At 40.4% G+C, this 20,804-nt stretch overlaps 6 protein-coding genes across 7 annotated transcripts; 2 read left to right on the top strand and 4 right to left on the bottom strand.

The window, feature by feature from the left end:
• The first annotated feature begins 919 nt into the window (after positions 1-919).
• On the top strand, positions 920-7,892 carry LOC128719002 (neuropeptide F-like). Its single transcript, XM_053812622.1, has 4 exons — positions 920-1,098; positions 7,281-7,400; positions 7,682-7,739; positions 7,827-7,892. Exons 1-4 carry the CDS (start codon positions 920-922, stop codon positions 7,890-7,892), a joined length of 423 nt encoding a protein of 140 aa, XP_053668597.1.
• LOC128719001 (synaptic vesicle glycoprotein 2A) lies at positions 3,546-6,369 on the bottom strand. The gene is made up of 6 exons (XM_053812621.1): positions 6,246-6,369; positions 5,957-6,118; positions 4,986-5,148; positions 4,783-4,904; positions 4,217-4,640; positions 3,546-4,143 (listed from the first exon to the last, which is right to left on the bottom strand). Exons 1-6 carry the CDS (start codon positions 6,367-6,369, stop codon positions 3,546-3,548), a joined length of 1,593 nt encoding a protein of 530 aa, XP_053668596.1.
• Positions 7,893-11,489: 3,597 nt separating the features above from the next.
• Positions 11,490-12,995, top strand: LOC128709037 (uncharacterized). Its single transcript, XM_053804022.1, has 2 exons — positions 11,490-12,578; positions 12,636-12,995. The coding sequence occupies exons 1-2, from the start codon at positions 11,490-11,492 to the stop codon at positions 12,993-12,995; spliced, it is 1,449 nt and encodes a 482-aa protein (XP_053659997.1).
• Positions 12,996-13,036: 41 nt separating this feature from the next.
• On the bottom strand, positions 13,037-14,056 carry LOC128719987 (ATP synthase mitochondrial F1 complex assembly factor 1). 2 transcript variants are annotated; one of them, XM_053813632.1, is made up of 3 exons: positions 13,966-14,056; positions 13,357-13,889; positions 13,037-13,297 (listed from the first exon to the last, which is right to left on the bottom strand). In XM_053813632.1, exons 1-3 carry the CDS (start codon positions 14,054-14,056, stop codon positions 13,037-13,039), a joined length of 885 nt encoding a protein of 294 aa, XP_053669607.1. The 2 variants fall into 2 exon arrangements, with proteins under 2 accessions (XP_053669607.1, XP_053669608.1); XM_053813633.1 differs by lacking the exon at positions 13,966-14,056 and having other exon boundaries at positions 13,357-13,944.
• Positions 14,057-14,737: 681 nt separating this feature from the next.
• Positions 14,738-17,826, bottom strand: LOC128719680 (RING finger and transmembrane domain-containing protein 2). Its single transcript, XM_053813308.1, has 3 exons — positions 16,204-17,826; positions 15,873-16,088; positions 14,738-14,971 (listed from the first exon to the last, which is right to left on the bottom strand). The coding sequence occupies exons 1-3, from the start codon at positions 17,824-17,826 to the stop codon at positions 14,738-14,740; spliced, it is 2,073 nt and encodes a 690-aa protein (XP_053669283.1).
• A 1,498-nt stretch (positions 17,827-19,324) lies between these two features.
• LOC128718145 (serine protease grass-like) lies at positions 19,325-20,447 on the bottom strand. Its single transcript, XM_053811817.1, has 4 exons — positions 20,366-20,447; positions 20,054-20,285; positions 19,788-19,999; positions 19,325-19,716 (listed from the first exon to the last, which is right to left on the bottom strand). The coding sequence occupies exons 1-4, from the start codon at positions 20,445-20,447 to the stop codon at positions 19,325-19,327; spliced, it is 918 nt and encodes a 305-aa protein (XP_053667792.1).
• Positions 20,448-20,804: the final 357 nt, after the last annotated feature.

Raw genomic sequence — 20,804 nt, 5'->3', positions numbered from 1 at the left:
ACGGTCTACGACAAACAGAATAGCGCAAGCATCCTGTATGACCACGACCGTTGTGGAGCTATTAAGGACTTACAGAATTCTCCTCATTAAGCCTTATGCTGCCTTTGGTGTTGTGAAAGCTTTCTGTATCATCCTACATGGGTACCAAGATGAATCCTTCGTTGAAGTGCTCCAATCAAAGATAAGACACGTTCATGTTTTTTCTCAGTCATTTTCATTGATCAAAAGTTAAGCTTTTCTACAACCCATTAAGCAGTGCTATTGTAAAATGGACCATGTGCCTGCTGTGTGATGCTAGCCCTAGCTGAAGTAGCCATTAATTATTTTAATTCATCGCACTTAAACAAGCACATCAACCAACAAAGATTATAATTTCGTGTGATTACATTAATTCTAACATAAATAGTTCCCTTGAATGTTTCATTATACATTTTTTTGTTTTCTTATTTTTAAAAGAATTGGAGTTAAATCAGCCCATTGCGTGATACACGTCTAGGGTGATGTATTTTTGCAACACGTTAATACATATCTACAAAGGCAATGCAAATAGCATTCTAGTTTCGCAGAACATTTTCTATCATCGCAGAATATCTACCCACTGCAGATCGTGCAATTATGAAACCCAAAAAAAATCCTATTGGGATTGGATTTGCAATCAAGATTGTCGATTACCACCTACTTGGCTTAGGCAAAGGTTACTTGGCTTTGGGCCGTGGTATGAGTTATGCAGGCATTATCATAAATTGTGATGATGAAAGTCGTTTTTTTCTTTGGATGCTTCTTCACGAGTGTTATGTGAAGTGTGCCTTTTGCGATTTTATCCCACGTACAACGGACTTGAACTGAACAGGACTTACTCTTTGTTACTTACAGATATCCTAGGCTCCAGGGTAACCATTCTCCGCTAGAACTGCACACGATGGCGTCCGGCACTTTTACTCAGCGTCTGCTTGTGGCTCTAATGATCTGCACCCTGATCGCGGACCTCACCACTTTGACTGCAGCCCGGCCCCAGGATAGTGATGCAGCATCGGTAGCAGCCGCCATTCGATACCTGCAGGAACTGGAGACTAAGCATGCTCAGCACGCTAGACCCAGGTAAGGGACTTCGTGTGGCTTAAACGATGAACCACCACCTACTGCTTTCTTCGTGACAGTGTGGTAATGTTAGGGCACTTAATAATCTCCACCGGCGATGCCGTCAGTTGCTTGCCGGGGCGTTGCCTCAAAAACATTCGATCGAATGCAATAGTCCTTGACTCTGGTCAAGGCTGGCAAGCCGTAAATAAGCTCGCTCGCATTAATAACGATGACAGGTCAGGGTGCGCTCGTTGCGCGGGAATTCCCTGTGCTTTGTGAAAAAAATTACGTTACCGTGTGATCTTTCTGCTCCTCTGCTTCCATGCTTCTGGAGTGAGACTGGTCCTCTTCGTTCATGTGGAGTTGTAAGTCCTTCTCAGAAACATGAAATAAACAAACACTTGGAACACTAGTGTACTAGGTCCCCCAGTTCAACCAGTGATAGCTTTCGATTACTAGTTTTTCTGGTTTTTTTTTATGAATTCTTTTCATTTCATTGACCTTTTCTTCCACTATTTCTACATAGCTTTGCTTCGCATTTCCACCATCGATACGATTACGACAGATGATTCCCTTCACTGCGTTTGGTATACCTGCTTCGCATTGTTCGTAATCTACTCTGACCTAACTTGTTGGAAAGTTCTTATGGAAGGTCCGAAAACAGTGAATCGATAATACTTCTTTCAGATTTACTCATTTCAAATCTGACACGACCGATTACGGTTGGCTAAAATAACCCACAAACCGGTCATCGGCCATCGGCCATTATTTACCACACAGCTGTCAGCTCGCGAACGCGTATCACTTGTGCGGCGGCGATGTCTGACCTATAAGATTGTAATTTCCTTTTTCACATCGCATCATTGGAAACACACCGCTGTGGTACACCGGCTATTGTTGATAATATGCCAATCATGAATAGTAGTTTTTATTAATATTATTGCTATTCCAAATACATACAAATTGCTTGCACTTTCACAAGCTGGAATTTGCGCTGTTCAATTGCTGGTAAACATAAAACAATTCTGTCAATCCAGAGAGAGAGAGCAATCACAACTGTACTAAACGTATTATTTAATCGAATCTATTTCGGATGATAATCTAACTGCACACGATTGCGCAATCGGTTAGTGAAAGTGTACGGAATCACTTAATTTGTGAAGGAAGTAATAAGGAAAAGAAATTACACTTACATGGGATAAAACCAAAGGACGGTTGGGATAGCCTGAGGTTGAAGTGTCCTTGGAACATATAAATACCATAACTACAAAAAAACAAATACTTTGCCTTAAATTAAAATGAAAGTTCTGTTCTTACCCAAGACCGGAAATTGGTATTATAGTTTTAAGTGCACAGTCTTTAAACAGACGCATGTAATTAAGATGAAGTCAACTATCGTTGATTCAGTAACTGATTCAGCTCAACAATACGGCATAGACCATAATTTTCTCAATTTTGTCCTGTAAATATATTTGCAATATTCATAACAGTCGTCTTATGTAGTAGTTGTACACGTGCTACGCTACGACTAATAGTATAATGTTTTACAGAATCATCAAGCTCGAAGTAGCTTTAATATTATAAGTTAAATTATATTTACAAACAAAGCCTACTATTCACCTCTATTTTCAATTTCGGCGTGTGTCCTTAACTAGTATAATATAATTCAGACAGTATTCAGCAGTGCAACGTTTGCTACCGCTTCTGCAGAGTTTGAGTGAAAAAACATTCCGATTGGGAAGAGAAAAAAACAAACATACAACCAACACAGGTCTACAAATGTAAAAATCCTTATGGTTTGCTCATGTTGCGATGCGATTCAGTTGTGATACGACGTTCTATCATGAACGGTCATACGATACTCAAAAAAGGAGCAAACGAACAAGTGTAAAAAGAGCTTGAGAGTTAGAAAAGAAAAGTACGGTACCCCATTAAAAAAAAAAACAATACAAAACAATTCCACACGTTGTGCTTGTTGTTTGATCTGTTCCAACTCGTTTTGATGATGTCAATGGAATTTGTCGGAACGTTGGAACTACTTGAATGTAATATGGTGGCATTCAAAATGATTTGAAAGGTTGACACTTTCCTTACAACGAACTACATCCAACAGGATTCCTTTTTTTTACTCTTTTTGCATTTGCCTATAAATCAAATTGGAACGCTTAGCTGTGGTGAGTGATCTTGAGCTGGTTCAACTCTATTGCAGCCTTATGCAAAGTTACTATGCGCCTGTAGTACACAGTCAAATTCTCTTCTTCTTCTTATTCTTTATCAGCACAAAACCACGGGAGGTCTGCCATTTCGGGCTTTATTTGACTTTATTTACCCGTAGAGCAGAATAAGCAGAACTGAATAGTCAGACCTGCGTACGGAGGATTGGTCCGGATGGGATTTTGGACCGGTCCAGTCGTGTGAAAACCGGCGCCGCTACCAATACACCCCGGGCCACCCCAACCGTCGCACTAACTAGGCAACATTATTGTTAAAACGGCACAAATTATAGAACCAGTGGCAAACAGGTTAAATGTAAGCGTGCAGTTTTCTTCCATGATGAGCCCTACTAAATTACTTCCAAACACACTTCCCAGACGCCCCATCATTAGGCTCAAACACACGGCCATCGCTCGAACATTTGTTGGAAATAACGATACAGTGGCGCCATTGAGAATGGAAATGGATGTACCGGCAAACACTAAAAACGAACAGAAGAGTGCCATAGTAATGTATGGATGGACTACAAATTGTAGCGCGATCCCGGAGAATCCCGAGAAGAATAAGTTAAATGCAACCAAACACTTGCGACCCAATATACGCATCAACACAGACATGACTAGATACAGCACCGTATATAATCCGCCCAAGGCGATAGCGTAGACGAAAACTCGTTCATTGATGTTGTCATTACACGCTGCATCGCCGATTATGACTTCATGTTCCAGCTCATGTTCAAAGTCTACGCGCATAGATACATCCAGTGCTTCACAAACAGTAGCATCCAAAACATTCGATGTAGTAAGTCGGTTAATGATATCAGGAAACCATAGCCCCATTCCTGCAGAACTGAAAAATAAAAATAAATCCATCATTTGACAACTCCATTTTCTCTGCATTCTGATTTTACGCCTGTTCTTACACTACAAACAGTCCAAACTGCACTGCACAGCAAATGGTAAAATTTGCCACATTGGCTCGTTGGAACAGAGGAACCGTTTGATTCCAAACGCTGTTAGTGATGTGCCAGAAACCTCCGGATGCTTTCGGTGCTGCACTGCGATCTTTTTGTCCCGCTTCAGGGATAATGTGTTTGACGGGAAAATCATCCGCGGTTGCATGAGGGTGGTTTTCTAGGTAGAGTCGCAGAAGAATAGCAAACCCTTCCGATTCGCGTCCGCGGGAAAGGTAAAACTTGGGACTCTCCGGAAGTACCACAAGCCACACTGCTCCTATCAGCGTGGGTAACGTGTACACAAAAAATAAAAGACGCCAAGGCTTGAGGACAAGTTCCGTCCCCGCAACACCTAGGGTCCAGGTGAACGATAGCACATACCAACCAGTGCCTGTCGGGAATACGTCCCAAGAAATGAGAAGAGAAAATTAAGATAAAAATAATATTCTTACAACAAAAAACAAACACCTTTCAATCACAAAATCACACCACAGTGAAAGGTGAAACCACTATTACGCTACCGGAAAACTAACTTGCAGTGAAAACAGCTGATAGTCCTACCGCTACACTGGCATACGTTATCACCACGGTACGGTTAGCAGTTGTGAAAAATTCTCCCAGGTAAGCAAAGATGGTAGCCGATGGTGCAGAAATGCTATGGGAATAAAAACGTAACAAAAAACCTTATGACTAAGGACAATCCACATGAACAGCGAGTCACTCAACCTGCACTCACAAAACTCCCACCAGGAAACGCATAACCACCATCATTGTATAGTTGATGGATAAACCGGAAACCAGTGCACAGATGGCGGTCATCATCAGTGACACGATGAGCGTCCTTCGACGACCTTTCGTATCAGCAATATAACCCCAGAAGTGTGACGAAACGATAATGCCTGGATTGCAGATCGGCACCATGCGTATGTGCGGGAAAAACAGGAAGAAAGAGAAGAAAAAACAACAGGTTGCATTATTTCTCGTCGGTCAGTGGACAGTTTAAGAGTTTTAATAGCTGCAGATGTGGAGATCAACTCATTTTTACTTGATTAAGTAGTCAAGATTAACGCACCGTGAAATTGGTTCTACCTATAAGAGGAAAAACTTGGTCAATTTCAAAGAACGTAATGACGTATTAGGATGGTATCGTCCAAAGAGCAACGGTATCATCAGTGGCATTGATTTATCATTTGAATCATCCCTTCTGTGGCTCGGATACAATGCAAAACACTCGCAGAACGTTTCATGTCTATTTGTTGTGCATAACAACAAACACCCGCCAGTTCCCCAGGAGTTAAGCCTACTGGTTGGTTAAGCTAACAAACTTGTAAATAAATGTTGTGATATCTGGAGGAACAAATTCCCACACTGCTGATAGCAGCAACTAGTCAACCTGTGCTGATTGTGATGGTTGGGCATGAGGCATGTGTTGCTAGCAAATAAATAAAGATTAAATCTAGAACAGAAAAATGCACAAAGGAATAAATAATTTCAAACAAAGGAATAAATTCGCACCAATGAGAGAATATTGGAGGACAATAAATAATATAACCTTAATACAAACATGCTAAACCGAGGTTAGGTTTCAGATCATCTATATACGTTCCAATTCCATTTTTCCATCCTCAACTCTATGATATCAAAACAACAACGATATTAACGATATATTACGATATTATATTACGATATTAACAAAACACTACTCACCCGCAAAGCTTACTCCAGTCAATAAGCCTTTATCCGTGGCAGATAGATGAAGATCACACTGGGCGGCTGGGATTATGATTGAAATGCCCATAGTTTCATTTAACACTGCCATCATGATTATAGACGAAGCTATAAATATGTGCAACCTAGTTCTGCCGAATCCTTTTGAACCACAATTTGCATTTAAAAGATACGTAAAAAATACGTTAGTGCACATCATGTCAAACTTACTTCATCAACTAATTTCATTGTTTGCGCTCAATTTTCTCACTCAACTTTCAATGCTTACCTATTATATCGATCACTTCATCGAAGGTATAACTTTTGTATTCTTGATCTGCAACCGATTTGGTTGTCGTCACTTTGTAACCTTCAATGGTAAACACTGAAGAATCATTCACCTCCGAACGCATATTTATGTTTATGGAACTATAATGTGGCACATTCAATGAAGCTATGTATCAGTTCAGCGAACTCAAAAACTAAAGCTAACACCAGAAAACCTACCCTGTGGATCCTACACAGAAACTCCGCTATCTATCCGGTATCCGGTCTGGTATCAAGGAGCTGTCTGGAAACTAAGGGCGTCCGATCTTGTGCAGTAGCTTAAATTACATTTCTTTAGATCAAACACTACGACATGCGCAAACCATTGGATGTTGACTAACTGATAAGAAAAGTGCTCTAAATCTCTAGAAAGCACAAAACGTTCAACGGACACGGAAGCATGTGTCATTATTGTGAGCGTCTAAACATCTCGACAACTTCCTGTATCGTAGGTCGCTAATGTAAATAGTTGTGGTAGTAACCGCCACTATTCATAATATGATATGTGCATCATTTTACCCAGAGTTCAGTACAGAATGCAATGATAGTGAACTGTATTTCTGACCCGTAAGAACAAAATCAATAAAGCTACTCATAGTAAAAACTGATGATGGTTCAGAAGGATGGCAAATATGCTCGATGACTTCAGAGGTTCGCATACACTGAAGGAAACTCTGCGGTAGAGGGATGTTTTGTTCTATTAAACACTACATGGGATTTTATTATAATATATTCTTGTGTAGCCATTTATTCAACACGAAGTTTGTAACTATTGGAAAGCATTTTCCAAGCCCTTTGTTTTCGCAATACTGGCAACTGTGCATGCACTTTTTGTGCTTTTCAAAACATGTAGGATTCTTTTTAAACGAGAAATTAAATCGCAAATGTACCATATAATTCAACTGAGAATCAACAAAACATAATAATGCACTTTTTTTGTATAAACGGTGCCAGTTTTCCTCTCATCTATCTGTGTGTGTTTTGTGTTTCCTTGTAGGTTAATACGAAGTGAACTTCCACCCAATATAAATGGTGTTCACTCGGGGCTAGACAAAATTATTGGATATTTCATCCTAGAAGCTATCGATAGAGCACACTCGACTGACGCTAGACCCAGGTGAGCCGCTGTCACCGAATCCGTACCAAAACTATCCCATCGCTCCATCCCACCATCTCCTAAACAAACCCGTTCCGTTTTATTCCGTTTTCCCGAATGTTTTCATGCGGCCAGCTAGAGATACCAACGACAACAGACGACCATTTTAACATATATTATAATTTTGAATCTGAAAAACATTTGACTGAAATCTGCCGGTGCGCACTCCACCCGTTGAACGTATTCATTCTTTCATTCTTCAATAACGTGGAACGGTTATGCCTTCTGTTTGTATATTACAGATTCGGCAAACGTGGTGGATACCTTAACCCGGCAGTATTTGGACAGGACGAACAAGAGGTAATTGAGAGTTAAATTCAAACTGCATTATTGTGCATTAGAAACCTGCTGACGCTGTTACCTAGTCTGTTTGAATAAACGCAACAGAATCTTTACAGGTTGATTGGCAGGATCCAACATTTTCGAGATGAACAACGTCCGACTAAGTTCTAGATTATGTCCCGAGATCGGACAAAGGTAATCCATAGCATCATGTTTCTCCCATCCCACCACCAACTGGCGGCAATACAGCTAATGATATGATCTTGATCCTTTCGCCAAAGTTCCGGCTAAAGTTCGTTGCATTGTGAATAGCAATTAAATCGTGCCACCAATACAAACATACGCTCCATCATGTAACCTGCTTCTAATTCTACACAACAATTTTCCTTTTATTGCTTTTATTTGCTGAAAGAAACATACTCCTACATACAAAGTGTAATAACGGTTATTTATAAAGATTATGGAACAAACGCCACACTATACAGATACACCAGGAGCATATACGTTTACGTTCGGGAACTTACGTGGCTAGTACATCATGGAAACGATGGACAAAATGGAAACGAAATAAAATTGACTGTACTACATCCAACAAATACTAATACTGCTTACTTCCTAAACTCGAACAAACTTCATCTTTAAAGTACACATTGTTTAGCTCGTAAACCATTTTATGGTCACGCACTGAAATTTTCACGTTACATTTAGACAGAAGACACTATTCGTAATAAATCATTCCAGCTTAGTGTATATTTTAAACCCGCAGCGTGCGTATATGATTTCGTTGTTGTCTGTGGAAATTATAAAGGATATAATATAGTTGACCTGCATTTAAAAACCACACCGCCGCATTGATTGAAATTATAGTTCTGTTGTATGATTTGTTTGTTTGTTACGTTATTAGCAAACAGTAAAACAATAAATATACACATTTTTAATAATAATATATCCGAATCCTTCCGAATATATAGGTCGTTTTGTATGTTTTGACAAAGTCTTGCCTTTTCATAAATTAATAGTCCATAAGTTGCCAACATTATTAATTAAATTAGATCTTGTGTTACATAAAATGCCAAATTATTTATTTATTGAGTATACAGTCTTCGAGCAGCCAGAAGCTCATCGATATCATGCTACTGCTACAAATCATGCTGGCAATCCGTCGAATGGCTCAATAATTAAAATGCACCAGGCCCCGACGGATTAGTAACCGAACTGAATAAAATTTGAGGTGTTGCACTAGAAAATGAATTTTGTATCGAATTGCATAGTGGTTAGTCGGCATTGAAGTAACCAAGAAGGCCAATCCGTCGAAACGAGAAATCAATTACTGATGAGATATTCATCGTGAGCTGGATTCGTCCAAGTAACAGCTCCACTCTTTCCATCATACGAATAACAATGGCCTACGTCACATGTTAGGTTGGAGAATGGAAAACTCTCAAGGCCCTTTGCTACTACCAAGGGGATGGGTTAGCTTATCTACTCTTCAACCTAGCGCTAGAGAGGGGCCATCCGCGACTCTGAGGCGGAAACTTTAGGGACCATCTTGTATAAGTCAATCCAGATCATGGCTTACGATGATGACATAGACATCATTGGTTTTGCGTTAAACTTCGGGTTCGTGATTGATGAGATCATCGAGATCACCAGCGCCCCTGTTATCTAATCCTAACTTACGCAGAGATGACGTTCAGATAGGTGAGCACACCTTCTAAATCGTCCAAAATTTCATCTACCTCGGGTTGAGATACGCGACAGGGTGTTAGCTGCCAAACAAACTTTTTACAGTCTGAGGAAACTTCTTGTTATGTACAAAAGGGAATCGTTTTAAAAGCTGTAGCCGATTTATTGACCAAAAAGACACAAAGAATACAAACACGGATAGGACACGTCTGTCAGTGAGCGTGGTGATCCGATGATCCCAAACCGGGGGGCATTTATTTACCGATAACGGCGGGTTATCGGTGAGTGCCCGGCGTCAGCTTCAGGTATGCACAGCACAACAGGCCGATCCTCCTTAACAACCGAGAGCACCAGATCCCTAAGCACTACCTGTTCTTCGATTTCAAGGTGGTCTACAATAACACAGATCGGAAAGAGCTATGGAACATCCCCGCTGCATGATGTTCCACTTTCTTTCTACTTTCCGACTGTTAGAGCTACTGAAGTTGAGCCGGCTGTTAAAGGTTACCATGAACTGCACATCTAGTGGAAGGTGAGCGGATCGAATATATTATCGGAGTCGTTCAAATCTCACAGGAGTCTAAGGCAAAGCGACGGACTCTTTGTATACTCTTCAATATCGCTATGGAAGGAGCCACACAAAGTACGGGCTAAACAACCACATCCGTGGCACGATATTTTACCGGTCTCTCCAATTTCTTACAATTGACATCATTGGAAAGATTAAAGATAAGGTGTGTGAGTCTTACACCAGTCTCAAACAACCAATTGGATTGAGGATCAATGCGGTGAAGACAAAATACTTGCTTGCCGGAGGCTCAGCCCGCAATAGAGTCCAAATGGAAGATATCAGCACCGCAGACGCATTATGCGGGGGATTTGTACATACTACGGGCGTCACCGTCTGATGAGATCAAAAAGACTTCGAGACCGCACGAAATGTGAGATATACACGGAGTGCACAATAAATTCGACAGTTAGTGTGGGAATTGATTTTTTTTAAATAAACAAATATGAAAAACAATATTTTTCTATGAAGTTTAGCTTACCATGTTGGCTGTATAAATTACTCGAAGTAACCTCGGCATCGATGACAGCCTCTATCTGCTTCCGGAACCTGGATCAAGCCGGGACCACCATGGCTCTGTGTGGGGCCGCAAAAAATAGATTGAATCTTTTGGATCAGTTCCACTTTTGTGTTGCAGGACGTTCGGTTGGTGTCACTTTTAACCATGCCCCACACGAAAAAGTCCCTCGGGGGAGCGGGGAAGATTTGGGGCGGTAAAGTCGTAAAAATGGTCCACGTGCCATTCTTACTGCCACACATATGGCCTACCATTGGTCACTTTGGTCCCCCAGAGCTTGACGACCGTGGCCAGCAGCTTCAGATAGTTGTCTGCGTTCATCATAGCCCCTTCCGATGACACGCATACGATAGATAGATCTTCATTCAATGCATACTTGGCAGTGTTTGGAGCCGCATTAATTTCGCAGTCCCCGAGATACGCGGTTTCAGAGATACCTGCTTTTTGGAAATTTATCAGCTAAGTTAGTTTATAGAACAAAATCTAAGAAAAAAGGTGAAAAATTGGTCTTTCTTTCGTCATATAAAACATATATTTTTTATTTTTTTTCAATTCATTCTTTCAAAACGTCGCATTACATTCTGAATAAATACAGTGCAGAGAAAGAAGTCAACTGTTTAACGTCGAGGTAACAACATTTTTACTCTCGGATTCGACTTACGCGGAAATTCGAGATACGCGGATATTTCCCGGGTTATAGCGGTCCTCTATAAAAGCGTATCTCGGGGACTGCCTGTATGTGCAGAAATGGCACATTTCAATCGAAAGTCTTGATACGAATTTGGTTTGGTATTGTAAGTGTATATGTTACCGTGTATAATCTGGGGCACCGTTATTCAAATGTTGCTGAGATTGTTCTATACTATCGTTTCACGACTGGTAATGAAATGTCACATCAACAAAAACCGTTTCGATATATCAAGTGTTTACGGTGCAAATAAAATTGTATTCAGTTGAAAATTGGAATCATTTGAAGGAACTTAAGTAATTGTCGAAAATGCCTCAGCGTCGAGGATGGAGACAGCCCAAACAAGACCACAGCGTGTATGTGCAGCAGTTGTTTAGAGATTTTCTGACGCGGAATGGAGAAATCCCTATTACTGCCGGGCCAAATGACGCACGGATGAATTTCTGTGGGCCCAAACCTGGCGTTACCGAGCAGCGAAAGCAACCGGGTATATTTGACCGTGCTGTGTATGCTCGTTTTGAACGCAATACAAATAACGGAAGCTTTATTCGCCAAGAACCAACGCACAGATCAAAAACAGGACTTATGAGATGGATTGATCAACAGCGCAACAACCGTTCGCAACGAAATGTGGCGCAGAAGCCACCGCGCTTGGATGACTATCTGAATTTGCCAGGGAATTTCTTCTCTGAAACGGATCATATGAAACTACCATTCGAAGTGGCTGACAGAACGATAGGCAATGTAACGAGCAATTTTGTTCCACCAGCAACATCAACGCCTTTTGATCGCATGGCTTCGTTCGGTGTATCTGGAGTGCTCTCTGATCCGGAAGAACTTCAGTCGAATCGTCCCGTTATCCAATCAACCTCTAGCACAACATCCAGTATTTGGGATTTGTTCTTGAAAAATTGCGAAGATTATTTAACCGACGTTACAAACGAACACGAATGCACCAGCGAATGGATCCACCAGCGACAGGAAATGCAAACACTTGTGCAAACGGGAGAAATTAATTTATCCGATCATTACAAATATCGACCTGACATAGGTACAGATACTATTCCCGTTAAGACTTCGAAGCATAGCGAAATCATAGGTGAACCACTCGCTAACAGCAGAGATAATTCGCTGACTACTAATTGTTATCACGCTCAAAACAGTCGAACATTTGACCTTATGTCGTTAGTAACTCCTATGGAAACCCATGACATACTGAACCCATTCCCTGTTATTCTGGACGATCTAAAGCCGGACCAGGACCCGATGCTGAAGAAACGAAAAAAAAGAAATAACGTCACATTTTTAATTGATCCAAATTCTCAAAGCAAATTCAAAACGTGTTCAACCGTCCAAACAACACAGAAGGAATCAAGCCAGGTGGATGATATATTGCTTGTAAGTATTTGTTAAATCTCCCATAGAATTGTTTACATGGTTATCTTGCTGTTACAGACTGCATCGCCACCTTCTCCAAATATGTCTTCGAATCGTGCACGTTATTTGTACGAAGAAAGCACTTTCCTTTTGGACCGAATGCCATCCGACGATACGCTATTGGAAAAATTGGATGCACTGTTGGAAGAAGAGGAATTCAGTATACACGGCGGAATAACAATTCCCGACATTGATTTCTACACTTTAGCGAATCAACCAACGATTGATATTTCCTTTCCCAGCCAGTTGAAAGCAATGAATCATCCTACAGATGATTCTATTGTTGCAAACGCAGATTTTCCAGATACTCCAATGTATTTAACGCAAGATTTGACGATAGCGCCAACTATACAGAATTTCCAAGAAGCTATGTTTTGAATGCCACATTGCACATTAAAAATCGTATATTGCTAATTGATTTAAATCTTCAAATTATTTAGCTCCTCAATGATATCCATGTGCTTGAACTTATCTGGACTCTTGGTGAACGTCTCAAGCAGGTGTACTTTCGATTCATTGTTTTGGCTGTAATATAGTTGCACTTGATTGGCCAAACATTGCGCTTCTTGCGCATTGAGTACTTTCGTATCATACTCTCCCCGCATTAGTACGATTCCTTTGTCCGAACATTCGGTGAACATGGTCATGTTTAAACATTCTGGTGCGTTTTCTTTGTGAACCTGCAAACAGTCAATAATTAGTATCCAAATCGTACCATCCTTCAATTGCTCGAACGTACCTGGTAATTCAGAAGCGGTGTAAAATGTACTGTATTTGCCGCAAATTGCAACATTATAAACTCATACCCTTGGCTTCGTGGTATTGGAAGGATAAAAACAGGGTATTGCTTCGCCCGAGCCATCATGAGATTGAATTGTTCCACTGGAATTGCAGCCGTTATGACATCTTTGTCTTTATGATATTCTAACCACAGATGCTTGATATCATCAGCGGATTTATCTTCGATCAATTCTAGCCGCATAATATCGCTGAGCTTTCGATGGGAACTGTCTCTCGTCGCTTCGGTTGTTAGTGAAACTTTCGGTTTAAGAAGTTCCGAATAGTCGCGTTCCGATTTGGAAGGGCCAAATTTTGGCTTTTTCTTTTCCTTCTCCACACTGTCGAGCCGGGAGAGAAATTCCTCCGGTGAGCTTTGCTGCACGGTTGCTATTTTACTAGCATACTTTTCGAAGTAAGGATTTTTCTCCTTCAACTCCTCCAAAACCTTTTCCGATCGTTCGCGTGCAGATGACATGTGGAAGCTTCGTGCAGTTGTAAATTTGTGAGATAGTAAAATAGAACGACGAACCAGCGCTATTGCAGCCATTAATGGAATTCTGCACTTTGCGTATCGTTACCGAATCAAAACAAATGTGGTTGATTAGCAAAAAAAACGCACATGAGGGTCTACTGTCAATCAGACAGCTGTCAAGGTACATACAATGTGCCACTTTTCTCGACAAGGGTAAATACATATGCAATCTGTTTCATCGATAATATTTTTACTCAATGTGTTTCTCAAGTGTTTCTGCACCGTTGTGCGATAGAAATAGTTTTCTATGTTAATGTGTAACAAATCCATAAAACACGATATGGATCCCTTTATTAATTGCTGATAATTCTATTGTACAGTTTTTCATGGTTTACAGTGCATCTCATAACGAAAGTATGACTAATGTTTTACAATACGTAAACGCTATCTCAGGCTCCCAACATATACCTTGATAGGCGTGTACGTCCTTTCTAATACCTTTTTCAAATTGAAATACGTCTGTTTTAGCACACATTTATGATTAATAAAAATTATTAATTCGTACTCTGCTTCATCCTCACTCCCGCAACCATTTATATTGTTTTTTTGAATTAGTTAAATCACGGCAATCACAATCCACTATGATTGAATTGATTATCAACTTTAAAATGCACAATACGGTGAAAAGTGAAGTGCAGGTATCATAAATCGCCAGCTTTTGGAATTTTACTCATCTGCGAACAAATATCATTTATCATTCAAAACGCAAGTTCACTCAATGGAACCTCTACCTTCCGAACCTTCTAAATACATTAATTACAAAATTAGGAATGGAGCTGGGATTATGGTCTTTTTCTCCATTGCTCTTTTAGTATAACTGCAAAAAGAATGTGGTAGTTCCATCTCTATAGGAAGGATCGTCAACGATCTTTGCGCGGCATAAGGGACACGTTTGTTCTCGATCAAACCATGTACCGACACACAGTTCACAAAAGATGTGATTACATTCCAGCAATACCGGCGAATTGAAGTTATCATGACAAATCGAGCACTGTCCGCCACAGGCCTGCAACTGTTCCTTAGTTGGGACGTTTCCATAACTCTGCAAAAAAAAGATAATTATTTAGAGTCAATCCACTCATCACCACCCATAAGTAGCGCCAACCTGACTGATATACAAAAATCGATTTAATAGAGTAAGCCAACAATTTATAATTGCAAACCGTTCACACAAAATGTCTTTAATACTTTCGACCATTATACACGTCGACTCTCACCGGTCATTACCGTTCAACTAACGTTTGACGATTGTTACAGTTACGATACTGCTACTGTTATTACATCAGTACAAGTTTCAACACATTCAAGCAATACGGCATGGGCAGTCTTCATGAATAAAAAAAAGTTTCATCACATTTAGTCGATTCATTTGAAACAATCAAAGTATTGCTTGTGGATATTAAAGATGTATGTATGTCAATATAACCAATAGAATGAGATTACTGTCTAACCCACAAAACTCCTATGACTCCATAGCTTAACTGAAGGGGAAATCGTGCGAATAGCACTTCAATCACATGCTCGAACATCACTCCATCCAGCCAATCCATTTCCATTCAAGTATTGTTTTCAAAAATACAACAAAAGCATAACAAAATAATGCTAAATACAATTTCTTTAAAGACATCAGACAGAATTAAAAATTGTACGGGGTAGCATATTCTATATTAGCATATTAGGAAGTATACGTCAATCCTCATACGACAAGTCGCCGAAGATCTAAAGTCGTTGTGTCAAGAAGAATCTTTAGTATCAGATAACGTACAGTTGGGAGTACTGTAAAATGAGTAATATTTTTATATGAGCACATCCAACAATTAAGTTAGCAAAAAATCCACAAATTTCTTGAGTTGTGTAATCTCGTCTCCAAATGTGCAAATACAATACATTTCTAAAAATCTAATTGTGTTGAAATATTTCTATATTTCGCCGATAGAGCTTACCGTTTTTTGGAGCAGTTTAACAAATGATCGACGACAGAACTTGATCCTATCAAGTAAGTCAGTTGATTTGGCCACGATGTAAACCGCAGATAAAATCACGCCAACCATCTTTTCCGAACCAGAATACGATTCAAAAAGGAATATTAACCATGGTTGGATCGGAGCTGCGGCGCGATACAGTTGGGAGAGCGATTCTATCATCAAGTATACTTTACCCTAAACAGAAAGAGAGAGAGAGAGAGAGAGAGAGGGAGAGAGAAAAAATATTTAAAATAAATGCTCCTCACGCCTTTTCTTATCACCTACTCCTATGTTAATCTGCAATACTTACCCTGCTTTTGTAATCAATTACTCTCGGTGGCATCAGGGTAACGATGATTTTGATTACAATGGTGATCAGCTTCAGTATCAAGTCCGTTATGCAAACAGCATACAGTAACCCTTTAAGTGATTCCTGTTGCAAGTGATCGGGCATTAAAAGTATAACTAGGCAGATACTTTTCCATTCAATTGCAAGCCAAAATATCAGTAAAGAGACAATAATTATGACCAGCTCACGGAGCAGTACAATAACGCGCCGCTGTTTTTGCTTTGAGATTTCTTGCCTTACGGCCCAGTTAGCGTGAGAGAACATTATTGACAGCATCAGAAACGTCATTATACCATCCAAGTGGTCATAGCATAGTTTAGCCACCAAAATCACCAATAACGGCAAATATCTTGCCAATGTTTCAAACAAGGCGCGGGTTTCCGGCATCTGGTTGAGAGCTTCATGCACAGTTGCGTCTTCATTCTGATGATTGGAGCTAATGCTATTGCTCCGCGTAGTTCCACTTGCCCCGATTGTAGGCGCATTTCCTGTTGTCGGTGTTAGCACAGCACCATTCGTCCCTGGTTCGCCATTTAGTGAGGGACCTCCTTCACCACCCCCTATCGATATTGGAGACTGTGAAGCCATCGATGCAGTGGCTGCAGATAGCCCTGCAGAGGACTGCTGATGATGCAGCGCCAATGGTTGATGATTATGAAAATGGTGGTGATGGTGGCTGTAGTTAAAATTTGGCATTAGCGGCGACCGACCACCAATTGAACTCGCAGGTGGAACATTTTCATCACCCGATTGAATCCATAGGAAAGGACGAACGCTAGTAGTTGCCGAGGAAGATGAATTAGAAATTGGATATAACTCGTTATGGGATGAGCGCAAAGAACCACCGCCGTTCGTTCCGCTTGCTTCGTCAACATCAATCACAACATCGCTGGTGTTAACGATTGTATTACCAGCTCCAACATTGACTATCATGGGAGGTGTACTTGTTCCAGGTCCATGTGAACGATCCGAAGATAGGAACAACCCTGTTCGTTCCGAAGAGAAAAGATTGCCAGGGTGTCGCGCCTGTTGGAGTAGGGTCATAAAATCGTTAAATACTACGTTACTAAAGTTTGACCCTCTCCTTGCTGGTACTGCATGATTGTTAGACACACGCCCTCGCTCTACAGACATCAGCCTGCTAAACATTCTTCCATTACTCAAAGAGTTGCGGAACCCGCCTGGACCACTGCCGCTGCTCGAACCAGCTCCGATCGACATGGACGTACTGTCTATTGAACTAACAGATGTCTGACGCTCTACACTACACGTCCACGGTCCACGGACTTGCGCTGATCCTGTGAAGGTCGTGGTCGCAGGTGCTACACCACCGGTTGGAGGTTGTTCGTAGTTGCCTACAGCAATAGACAAGTTTTCACCAGTACTTGAAATATCGGCTGGAACGATGGTTGCAGCTGGGGATTCTACTGTTGTTGTTGTTGTTGTTGTTGTTGAGGTAGATCCTACGACATGAATTTCCTCTATCGATGGGGATGGAGTTACTTCTATTTCTTGGTTTAAATCTACCCGCTGAGTATCCGTATGTTGTATGTTGCTTTCAGCTGATGCTTTCGTATCGGACATTTTACACTAATGCTAGGACGTGGGTTCACACACCACCTCCACTGTGACTTAGCTTACGTATCTTATGGGCTCAGGCTGTTGATAAGACGTGCAGTAACGACACTTAGCCTTTCTGTCGGTCAACACGCCACAAAGTGTGTTTTTTTTTATTTCCTTCTCTTAACTAGCGTGGATTGTGCTTCTGTTAGTTGCTTCCTGTTGGTGCCGTTTTCTGCAATCCGTAAACATCAATAACGTAACGGTTCAATAAAAAAGATCTTCAATTCAATTGTTCAATGAATACGCACTGGCTTCAATACAGAGCATCTGACGACAGCACTAATATAAATGGTTTCACTACGATTCAGGCGATTCTAGCACCGTCGATGACTCATGCATTTCGGATCAATTTCATCACTATAACATGCTGGTCCGTACAGCATTTGAGAGTTCATCTTTCCAAAAGTAAGAATATAACGAAACTACACATCACATTCCGTACATCGAAACAATGAAATGATTTTATTTTGGTGCAGAAAAGAAAGTTTTCAATTTTTACTCTGCTTTCCTTCTTCTTGCATTTTCGTATTCGTTTTAAGCTTTGCTCGTTTGTCACTTCGTTCGGTTTATATGTAATGTTTCGACGCTTTGTTGGTTTGCATCGCAAATGTATCGCGGTGGTGCATCAAATACCGTTCGCAATGCCGACGGAAGAAATCACATTTTTTCGATCGAATTCCTCGTAACCAGACAGCTCCCTGAAAATATTTGCATAGCGATACATTCGTATAGCACAAACAAAAGTGATAATATTTTCTCGGTGTTCGCAAATTCCGTATTGAAGAAACATTCGTTAAAGGTGTGGAATACTTCATGCCTGTTTACACGACACACACAGTCAAGTTCAACAAGTAAGAAAAGTTTATGCTTGCTGATATGAATCGAAAAAGGTAAGAGCATTGTATTTTATCTGAGTTTATCGCAAACTTAGACTTTCTGGCATTCCTTTACTAGCATGGCAACGATGGCCTATCCTGCATACGGGCCAACAAACCGGATGTGATCTGGTAAGGTTCTGTAATTTTAAGATGGCTGTAGTTACCACTGAGGTGGGTAAAAAGGTATGCGTTTAGTATTCCTCAGTTCTACATTAGTCTACATTTTTATCAATAATACTGTCGATCTATCACAAACTTCATATCCCGGCTAGTCCTGCTATTGTATTAATGGTAAATCCTGGTTAAAGAACTTACTGCTTGCCGTATTGCCTTCGAAGCATCCCTTATATGTTACTGTTTCCCGATGGCTCGTTTGACTTCAGGCTAGAACTTTTGTGTGTCTGCGCTACTGTTGCTACTAACAAATAGTCCTTTGGCATTCGTATCGTACCGTACCGTATGGCACGACACAATTAAATGTTCGTCATGAATTGATGCTCGTCAAAACCATAGATTTTGTACTATATAATTCGGATTGTCAGGTTTATTGGTAAAATGTTTAATGTTCCAAACAATTTGGATTATTGTTGGAGATTTATGGTATCATGAATCCAGTTACTATACTTGGCTATGTCTATATAAACATATGGCGCCCTCTCAATAACATCGCGGAATCCTACGGATAACAAACCATACTGATATATGCGTCCATGATAATCTACCTGCAACGCAGAACCGGCGCTTCCATTCATATCCTCTAAAAATTTATCAAGAAAGATTCGGGCACATATTTGACCGTCGCTAAGAGCAAAAACATGACTTATCTGATTTCGACAAACATTTGTAGGCACGTTACGCATCCAAATTTGCCTTGGAACGCTGTCTTTCGACCAGACCGTATTGTATATAGTCTGCTGCTGATCATCAGTATTGTCTACTATCGATACCAACGGTAAACATATAGGACGAATACCTACAATCATAGGAAAAGTTAAAAAAACATTGGGCCAGATCACGCTTACCATCACACTCTCAGTACTCAACTGTTGTCGAATTGAATAGAGGCATTCATGTGAAGTAGAGCAATATCATTTTCATAAAAGTTGCTAGTAAAATTGTCATGAACAATCACTCTTCCTACTGTTCGTCTAGTAGTGGGCAACGAACAGTTCCATGGAGTTATACAATCTACCTCAGTGCTGAGATCATGTTCACCCAAAATAATCTCCGTTGCTTGTTGTTGTGTGGTGGCGTTCCTATGAAAATTAATACTATTACTTTTGCTAAATTGCGTCAAAATATCAACTTACGCGTTAGTCACCACGGCCATACCACAAATAGCCGTAGTTAGCACATATTTATTACTGACCAGTGTGCCGTGGCAAAAATGCAATGTGTCTTCAGGGTGGCGTAAAAGCACTAACCAAGGATTTTCATACATTCGACCGAATGCAGGACGTTCCCGCACACTGTATGGCATTTCCCCGCAGTGTTTGTTGATCACAGTGCTGAATTCCATGTGTAACTTGTCTGGGAATATCCCTGAAAGCAAAACAAATAATCGACAAAACACTTTACATAAACCCAACGCAGAAATTATTGTCAATAAAAGATCTACGCACATTGTCCACTAACACCCCAGAAGGCCACTATTAGTATGTAAACAAAAGTTGTGCCCATTGCCAACACATATGAAACACACATCCACCTTGACTGACGTAAACGCTCCAAATGGTGAAAAGGCAAGACGAAGAAGATCATTTTAAGCATTCAGTCGCTGCTAATGAAAGCAATAACATGTACTGCCTACAGTAGATAGTAAAATATTCGCATAATTAAGCACCCTCGAACGGCATAATGGGCTTGAAACATAGTTTTTAGTCCATAGCTAAAATTAAATGACAGCACGGAATAAAATTGTCAATGATTTTGCTAATTAACAGTAATAATATGAATATTCCAATAACAGTATTTTTATTCCAAAGGAACAATTTAATATCAGTAATGACGATTCCAAAGCATGTAATACTAAGAGCAAAAACTTCCGTACTCCCGTAGCTC

This window comes from Anopheles marshallii, chromosome 2, assembly GCF_943734725.1.
Source record: "Anopheles marshallii chromosome 2, idAnoMarsDA_429_01, whole genome shotgun sequence".
In the NCBI taxonomy this organism is placed as follows: Eukaryota; Metazoa; Arthropoda; class Insecta; order Diptera; family Culicidae; genus Anopheles; species Anopheles marshallii.
Note: the sequence above shows the minus strand (reverse complement) of the source record. Positions and strands in the feature narration are given on the sequence as shown.

Coding starts and splice junctions, on each gene's coding strand:
- LOC128719002 (XM_053812622.1), top strand. CDS start 920: ATGGCGTCCGGCACTTTTACTCAGCGTCTGCTTGTGGCTCTAATGATC. Junction 1,099..7,280: donor GCTCAGCACGCTAGACCCAG/GTAAGGGACTTC, acceptor GTTTCCTTGTAG/GTTAATACGAAGTGAACTTC. Junction 7,401..7,681: donor TCGACTGACGCTAGACCCAG/GTGAGCCGCTGT, acceptor TGTATATTACAG/ATTCGGCAAACGTGGTGGAT.
- LOC128719001 (XM_053812621.1), bottom strand. CDS start 6,369: ATGCGTTCGGAGGTGAATGATTCTTCAGTGTTTACCATTGAAGGTTAC. Junction 5,149..5,956: donor GACTGGAGTAAGCTTTGCGG/GTGAGTAGTGTT, acceptor TCTGCAATCCAG/GCATTATCGTTTCGTCACAC. Junction 4,144..4,216: donor CAGTTTGGACTGTTTGTAGT/GTAAGAACAGGC, acceptor TTTATTTTTCAG/TTCTGCAGGAATGGGGCTAT.
- LOC128709037 (XM_053804022.1), top strand. CDS start 11,490: ATGCCTCAGCGTCGAGGATGGAGACAGCCCAAACAAGACCACAGCGTG. Junction 12,579..12,635: donor AGGTGGATGATATATTGCTT/GTAAGTATTTGT, acceptor TTGCTGTTACAG/ACTGCATCGCCACCTTCTCC.
- LOC128719987 (XM_053813632.1), bottom strand. CDS start 14,056: ATGTACCTTGACAGCTGTCTGATTGACAGTAGACCCTCATGTGCGTTT. Junction 13,890..13,965: donor TTTTGATTCGGTAACGATAC/GCAAAGTGCAGA, acceptor ACAAATTTACAA/CTGCACGAAGCTTCCACATG. Junction 13,298..13,356: donor CACCGCTTCTGAATTACCAG/GTACGTTCGAGC, acceptor GACTGTTTGCAG/GTTCACAAAGAAAACGCACC.
- LOC128719680 (XM_053813308.1), bottom strand. CDS start 17,826: ATGTCCGATACGAAAGCATCAGCTGAAAGCAACATACAACATACGGAT. Junction 16,089..16,203: donor TAATTGATTACAAAAGCAGG/GTAAGTATTGCA, acceptor CTTTCTGTTTAG/GGTAAAGTATACTTGATGAT. Junction 14,972..15,872: donor TTAAACTGCTCCAAAAAACG/GTAAGCTCTATC, acceptor TTTTTTTTGCAG/AGTTATGGAAACGTCCCAAC.
- LOC128718145 (XM_053811817.1), bottom strand. CDS start 20,447: ATGTGTGTTTCATATGTGTTGGCAATGGGCACAACTTTTGTTTACATA. Junction 20,286..20,365: donor CTGGGGTGTTAGTGGACAAT/GTGCGTAGATCT, acceptor TTTTGCTTTCAG/GGATATTCCCAGACAAGTTA. Junction 19,717..19,787: donor CTCTATTCAATTCGACAACA/GTTGAGTACTGA, acceptor CTATGATTGTAG/GTATTCGTCCTATATGTTTA.